The sequence below is a fragment of the Rhamphochromis longiceps genome, linkage group LG7, assembly GCF_057381845.1.
Source record: "Rhamphochromis longiceps isolate RC_006_pf linkage group LG7, R_longiceps_female_GT1.1, whole genome shotgun sequence".
In the NCBI taxonomy this organism is placed as follows: Eukaryota; Metazoa; Chordata; class Actinopteri; order Cichliformes; family Cichlidae; genus Rhamphochromis; species Rhamphochromis longiceps.
The window spans coordinates 26869001-26877312 of NC_140563.1; the positions used below are offsets into that span (position 1 = coordinate 26869001).

Consider the following 8312-nt stretch of genomic DNA (forward strand, 5'->3'; position numbering starts at 1 on the left):
ACCACTGATAATCTCCCTCGATCTGGGGCTCCACGCAAGATCTCATCCCGTGGGGTCAAAATGATCATGAGAACGGTGAGCAAAGATCCCAGAACCACACGGGGGGACCTGGTGAATGACCTGCAGAGAGCTGGGACCAAAGTAACAAAGGTCACCATCAGTAACACACTACAACGGCAGGGAATCAAATCCCGCAGTGCCAGACGTGTTCCGCTGCTGAAGCCAGTGCATGTCCAGGCCCGTCTGAAGTTTGCCAGAGAGCACATGGATGATACAGCAGAGGATTGGGAGAATGTCATGTGGTCAGATGAAACCAAAGTAGAACGTTTTGGTATAAACTCAACTCGTCGTGTTTGGAGGACGAAGAATACTGAGTTGCATCCCAAGAACACCATACCTACTGTGAAGCATGGGGGTGGAAACATCATGCTATGGGACTGTTTTTCTGCCAAGGGGACAGGACGACTGATCCGTGTTAAGGACAGAATGAATGGGGCCATGTATCGTGAGATTTTGAGCCAAAACCTCCTTCCATCAGTGAGAACTTTGAAGATGAAACGAGGCTGGGTCTTCCAACATGACAATGATCCAAAACACACCGCCCGGGCAACAAAGGAGTGGCTCCGTAAGAAGCATTTGAAAGTCCTGGAGTGGCCTAGCCAGTCTCCAGACCTCAACCCCATAGAAAATCTGTGGCGGAAGTTGAAAGTCCGTGTTGCTCGGCGACAGCCCCAAAACATCACTGCTCTCGAGAAGATCTGCATGGAGGAATGGGCCAAAATACCAGCTACTGTGTGTGCAAACCTGGTAAAGACCTATAGTAAACGTTTGACCTCTGTTATTGCCAACAAAGGTTATGTTACAAAGTATTGAGTTGTATTTTTGTTATTGACCAAATACTTATTTTCCACCCTGATTTACGAATAAATTCTTTACAAATCCTACCATGTGGATTCATGGATTTTTTTTTTTCACATTCTGTCTCTCACAGTTGAAGTGTACCTCTGGTGCAAATTACTGACCTCTGTCATCATTTTAAGTGGGGGAACTTGCACAATCGGTGGCTGACTAAATACTTTTTTGCCCCACTGTATGTGGAGCATATTAACATCTGTGTTTGTGTGTATGCAGTGTTCTTGTGCCTGGTTGAGCGTGTACTGGATCAGAGGTTACCACGACGAGGAAGCAGCAGGGACAACATGATGGTGACGTTGTTCCAGCTGTGGAGCTACTTGGACTCGAATGCTGTCAGTGATATGGACACACACATCATTGAACTGGCAAAAGAGGGTGGGTGTACACACACACACACACACACACACACACGATAGGTCAGATACATACTCGTTAAATGTTTAAGACCAGATTTACTAATTGTCAGTGCCAGTTCAAAACCTTCTTTTCATTTTAATAAGCATTTACACATTTGATACTGTGCCACAGTATCAGGTACAGTGGGGCAAAAAAGTATTTAGTCAGCCACCGATTGTGCAAGTTCCCCCACTTAAAATGATGACAGAGGTCAGTAATTTGCACCAGAGGTACACTTCAACTGTGAGAGACAGAATGTGAAAAAAAAATCCATGAATCCACATGGTAGGATTTGTAAAGAATTTATTCGTAAATCAGGGTGGAAAATAAGTATTTGGTCAATAACAAAAATACAACTCAATACTTTGTAACATAACCTTTGTTGGCAATAACAGAGGTCAAACGTTTACTATAGGTCTTTACCAGGTTTGCACACACAGTAGCTGGTATTTTGGCCCATTCCTCCATGCAGATCTTCTCGGGAGCAGTGATGTTTTGGGGCTGTCGCCGAGCAACACGGACTTTCAACTCCCGCCACAGATTTTCTATGGGGTTGAGGTCTGGAGACTGGCTAGGCCACTCCAGGACTTTCAAATGCTTCTTACGGAGCCACTCCTTTGTTGCCCGGGCGGTGTGTTTTGGATCATTGTCATGTTGGAAGACCCAGCCTCGTTTCATCTTCAAAGTTCTCACTGATGGAAGGAGGTTTTGGCTCAAAATCTCACGATACATGGCCCCATTCATTCTGTCCTTAACACGGATCAGTCGTCCTGTCCCCTTGGCAGAAAAACAGCCCCATAGCATGATGTTTCCACCCCCATGCTTCACAGTAGGTATGGTGTTCTTGGGATGCAACTCAGTATTCTTCTTCCTCCAAACACGACGAGTTGAGTTTATACCAAAAAGTTCTACTTTGGTTTCATCTGACCACATGACATTCTCCCAATCCTCTGCTGTATCATCCATGTGCTCTCTGGCAAACTTCAGACGGGCCTGGACATGCACTGGCTTCAGCAGCGGAACACGTCTGGCACTGCGGGATTTGATTCCCTGCCGTTGTAGTGTGTTACTGATGGTGACCTTTGTTACTTTGGTCCCAGCTCTCTGCAGGTCATTCACCAGGTCCCCCCGTGTGGTTCTGGGATCTTTGCTCACCGTTCTCATGATCATTTTGACCCCACGGCATGAGATCTTGCGTCGAGCCCCAGATCGAGGGAGATTATCAGTGGTCTTGTATGTCTTCCATTTTCTGATGATTGCTCCCACAGTTGATTTTTTCACACCAAGCTGCTTGCCTATTGTAGATTCACTCTTCCCAGTCTGGTGCAGGTCTACAATACTTTTCCTGGTGTCCTTCGAAAGCTCTTTGGTCTTGGCCATGGCGAAGTTTGGAGTCTGACTGTTTGAGGCTGTGGACAGGTGTCTTTTATACAGATGGTGAGTTCAAACAGGTGCCATTCATACAGGTAACGAGTGGGGGACAGAAAAGCGTCTTACAGAAGACGTTACAGGTCTGTGAGAGCCAGAGATTTTCCATGTTTGAGGTGACCAAATACTTATTTTCCACCCTAATTTACGAATAAATTCTTTACAAATCCTACCATGTGAATTCATGGATTTTTTTTTTTTTCACATTCTGTCTCTCACAGTTGAAGTGTACCTCTGGTGCAAATTACTGACCTCTGTCTTCATTTTAGGTGGGGGAACTTGCACAATCGGTGGCTGACTAAATACTTTTTTGCCCCACTGTAGGGGGGGGGGGGGGGGGGTGTGTGTGTGTGTGTGTGTGTGTGTGAGTGAGTGAGTGAGAAAGAGAAAGAGAAAGAGAAAGGTACCAGATGCTCTCATTTTCACTTCCAAAGCTGTGAGTATACTGTTAGCATGGCAGGTGTGTGCATGTGTGGTAGCCTACTATTTCCTGCTCTTTCCAGATGTATGTATAAAAATTTATTAAAGTGAACATTTTCATAATTGACAACAAAAATATCTACAATTTTATAACTAAAAGGTTTCATATTTTTATTTTCAATTAAACATTTGCATCTGCACATCCTGCAGGTCAGCTATTACAAACTGAGTTCTGGTGTGTTCCACAGTAGAGATTATAATCTCTTGAAACCTGTTGATGCTTTATCAGCTACCTCTCTGAATTCCCATGCTGTTTCCAAAGAGGATCACATGTGTAAAAACCTGCATTTGCAATGTTATTTTTGTCATTACATTACTTGATCCATCTTGAAGAATTTTACACTCGTTTCCGCAATAATCTGCAGTTGTGGCATGAAGCTCTGTAGCTCTGTTTATTAGATCAGGCCCATGGAGTGTGCTGGAAGCAACAATCCAGCCAGGCAATTGCCTGATTTGTTCCCGCATTAGTTAAATTCAATGTAGTAGGGCAGTTAGCAGGAGAAAGACTATGTTATGGTCCAAAAGTTTTGGATATATTTCTCATTACAGCTCAGCTGTGTGATGTATACGAGGTTTCAGGGCTGTAGTGTAAAAATGGCTTAAAAGGAAAAACAAGAGTAAAACTTGTGCTATTAATAACCTCCAATAACCTTCCTTCAACAGTATGGTTGGTACAGAACCTGGCGTCATCTGACCAGGATGTGATTGTCAATGCTCTACGCCGCCCTGCAGAGTGCAGCCTGAGGAGAGAAGGAATTCATGCCGTGGCCAAATTACTAAAAGATCCTCGGGGCAAAGTGTCTGCCTCTGCCAGCTCTGTACTGAGAAGCCTCGCTGCTCAGCCCAGACAGAGAAAACAGGTGAGGTGTGTGTGTGTGTGTGTGTGTGTGTGTGTGTGTGTGTGTGTGTGTGTGTGTGAGAGAGAGAAAGATTTTCACTGGGGTTTTTTTTGGGTTTTTTTTTTCTTCTGTAAAAAATGTTACCTGCTAAATTGTCCTAATTGTTTTCTTCCTGAATGGCAAAAGGACCTTTTGATCCTGCTGTATATAGACCTGTGCATGGTGTGTGCTGCAGAAGCCAGTAACAACCCCATAACTGGTGTATCAAAGCCTGGAAACATTTTGTGCATCTTGTCCTTCTCAGGCTTTGGTCAGCTGTTTGGAGCTGCTGGAAGATGAGAATGTGGACAATCGAGTGTGTGGATGCAAAGCTTTAGCTTGTCTCAAGGTACAAAAAAGCACAGAGTTTATGCTATTATCCAAAGCTGCTGTTCTGATTTGATAAAGGTGACATTTAAACACCTGTCTGTATGCACTCTGTTTGGAGTGTATTATACAAAATGCATTTGTCACTGTATTCATTCTATTATTCCAGGCCAAAGAAAGCATTGATCAGTTGGTGTATCTCTGCCGGGCAGACAAGGAAGAAGTACGAGATGCTGCCAAACAAACACTGCTAGTGCTTGGTAATAATAAACTTCATATTATTTACAATAGAACAGCAAGACTAACTCTTTTCAGACTGTAGTTTGGATTTTATGGTTGGTTATACTCCATTTCTATTATGTTCATTTTACTCTGACATATTCTAAAATGTAATGATGCACTTCTGTGCAGACTGTCGAGGTTTGAGAATTGCTAATTGGATCCCAACTTATCTGTCTCAGTATTAATAGTATTTGACATGATGGTCACTTAACTGGGAGTAATATTGACCTGCACTATAAAATGAGAACCTTTTTTAATATGCCTTGATGTAAATGTTGAGAATAATGCACAAGCAACAGTAACGTGACTGTAAGAGTTCTGATCCATTTGTTTTAATCTGTTCATTCATCTATTTGTGGCATTCATCTACAAGTTGATAATTAAGGCAGACATAATGAAATCTATATTTTATTTTCTTCCATTTGTCTTTGACCGGTACAGATGTCTTTGGAGAAAATGAACATATCCATCCAGTCTTTTCCTCCTTTAATTTATTTCTTACATTTTCTTTGCTCTTCCATTCATGTTGTGGAGCAGGTGAGGAAGGGAAGATGGCCCATAGACACGTGGAGACGTCTCAGGACAGCATCTCAAGACTTTTTGCACCAGGAAGCATGGCCAGCACAGCTTTTTAACACAACATGCACACAGGCGGTTACAGCTGCTGAAAACAAAAATTCAGTGACAACACTGGAGAGTATAATGTCATTTTTGCAATGCTTTGACATGGTGTCACAGGAATATAGGGTATACTGTCCTCTTCAGCTACGACTGTAGCTAAAAACATAAAGAAAAATGTGTTAAATGCAGTATATATCCTGTCAGAACAAAACTCAAAGGGACAAACTCCAACACTGGCTGCAAACAAGAAATGCATCAGACGTCTTAATAATGTAAAATATTCATCTACATCATAAGTCAAAAGCTTTTCAGAGTCACCTTGTTTATAATTATTTTCCTGGGTCCACAAATGCGCAAAATGTTAAATCTTTATACTGTTTACTTACTGCTACTACTATTTCTTTGGATGCTCTAGAAAGCTGTGGGTTTTTACCAATGATATTACAGTCACTACACTAAGAGTCATATACCAGTGGGAGTTAGACTTCTGCTATTACATGAAAATGTGTTTTCTTAACGGGCGCTGCTGTCTCCAGCCTAGCTTAAAGGCTGCTTGGACTATCTCCCCACATGTCACTGTCAAAGTAACTATTTACTGTACTTCTACTTGCTTGCTACTGAATAGATCTGAAGCCAAGTCCAAATGATTTTTTTTTAAAATAGGACCACATTATAGACTGCATATGAATGATGGACATGGTGATGTCAGACGCCACATTATGAAGTGTAAACTTTGGCATTCTTGCCACTGCCATGTTAGCTTTTTGGAGCAGGAAATTGCTAACTTTATACTACTAAACTCTAAGCTAACAACTAAGCTTGTTTAGCTAGCTGGATTTCTAACCTGCAATGCACAGGCAAGTCTGGTAAGTAGTGATAAGTAACAGAATAAGAACATACTAAAATTACATTTACCAACACTGCCACATAGATTTCTCAAGTGGTCTGTAGCACATACTTTATTAGCTCAAATATGGCAGGTCCAGTTTAGTAACTCTACGTGGTGGACGTGGAACTTAAGCAGACATCTATTAGGTATAACTCCCTGTGCCAAGACAAAGTGTCAAAATGTAATGAACATGTCATGGAGGATGACTGACAACCAGCCCCTCCCCCACTTATAGTTATTGCAAACCTGTTTATTTCTGCTCTGAACTGGGACATTTTAACAGGGGAATCTATGGGTGGCCTCGCCTTTAGAGCAAGCATCAAGTGAAGATTAGACAAACTACAGCTTGTGGAACGTCTGCAGTGATGGTTACCATTTAGCCTACGTTCTTTAAAAGAAAAAAACTACATACACAGTGCCCATCAGACACTTTATCATGGTGTTGCTTGTAAATCTGCCTTAATGTTGCATTATTTGCTTACCAGAATTTGACATTTTTACAGATGAAATGCTGTAAGAAGCATTTTTTTTTTTTTTTGCAAAGTGTTCTTAGCTAACTGTGAAGCTATTAAAGTATATTTACACCTAAAAGCATGAATTAACATGTCTAAAATGAAGATACTGCTTTTTATGACACTATATTGAAACTGAGCTCTGTCAGTGTCGACGAAGTAAACACAAGCAACACAGACTGACTGAAGAGGTGCAGGATGACTTTACACCTGAACTTTTTACATGGTGTATTCTACATGGCAACACATTCTAATCAAATCTCACCAAAAACAAAGACCAAAGAATGTAACGCATGAAAAGTTAATGAACAGAACATGCTACAGTTTAAAAAGTAGTGTGTCTGTGGAGTTGGTAGATTAACTAAAGACATCAGCCTTCTCTGAGGCAGAGTTCATCGTGTGAGCCAAAACACCAAAGTCCAAGAGCAAACCTTTTTGCAAATACAAATACTAAAGCAGAAGTCGACATTCCTTCACTGAAGTGGAAATGCATACTAACTTAAATATGGAAAAAACTTTGGTTTGTTCTTAAAATACACATATTCTTGAATTTAATAATATGCATTTTTTTTGTATTTCATCACAGAAATGACTAGAAGATTATGAATGTAAGGATATTAAGGGATAGAAAAATGGTGTACAGAAATGCTTCAAAGACCATTTAATTGATTAGCAAAGACAGTTATGGAATATATCTTGAGATTTTTATTTTTGAGTGCAAAGGAGTGCTTACTGTCACCGTAAGCGATGCCGCATCACTGTGCATTAAAATAAGATTTTTAGAGGTTAACGCTTGAGAGCCCTCGTGTGTCTCAGGACATGTTGGATGAGAGCAGCACTTTAGAAAGCAAAGTATGTGATAGTATTATTGGGTTTTTTGTTATTAATGTTAATGTCATGGGAACTAGTTGGTTGGCTCTTTCAACAGAGCTGAACCAAAAAGCTGCTCAGAATTGCGTAATAAGGCTGATGTAGAGAGGGGCAATCTCGGGTAGTGCAGTGAAATCAGAAACAGACTATTACAAAAATGAAGTGACATCTAAACGTCCACTGTGCCTGTAGAAAGTGTGGATCCTGCTATTTATTTTTGACATGCACGCCTCACCTAAACATTACTGCAAACCAAATACACCAACTTGTAGCAGTGATTCCTTAACATTGGCAGACTTAGCAAGAAACTGAGCTCTACCACCCAAACAACTGCTCAGGAATAGAAAACAAAGATCCCACCTTTGAACCCGATCCATACACTCCCCTAGATCGCAATCAGATCTGCAGGGTGTCATGGGATCCCTACAGAGTCTCTGTCCGCACCTAAATTAGTTGGAGCTGTTTTGGCAGCTTGAGAAAATGCTACACAATATTATGCAGACCACTGTAATTCTGGCTGATGGAGATAGATATATGTATGTATGTATGTATATGTATATATATATATATATATATATATATATATATATATATATATATATATATATATATATATATATATATATATATATAATTGAGTTTTAAAAAATGACCTTTATTTTTAAAGCACATTAGTTTTTCAACAAACAACAAGGGGGAAAAGTGTTTTGTACT

At 40.7% G+C, this 8312-nt stretch overlaps 1 protein-coding gene across 3 annotated transcripts in view; it reads left to right on the forward strand.

The window, feature by feature from the left end:
• ripor1 (RHO family interacting cell polarization regulator 1) overlaps positions 1-6918 on the forward strand; it is a 52861-nt gene extending 45943 nt beyond the window's left edge. For all 3 annotated transcript variants that reach the window (XM_085413114.1, XM_085413113.1, XM_085413115.1), the window contains 5 exons: positions 1132-1290; positions 3883-4079; positions 4363-4446; positions 4594-4684; positions 5244-6918. In XM_085413114.1, coding sequence (XP_085269240.1) covers positions 1132-1290; positions 3883-4079; positions 4363-4446; positions 4594-4684; positions 5244-5341 — 629 coding nt within the window. In that variant the 3' untranslated portion in view covers positions 5342-6918. The remainder of the gene's footprint in view (positions 1-1131; positions 1291-3882; positions 4080-4362; positions 4447-4593; positions 4685-5243) is intronic.
• Positions 6919-8312: the final 1394 nt, after the last annotated feature.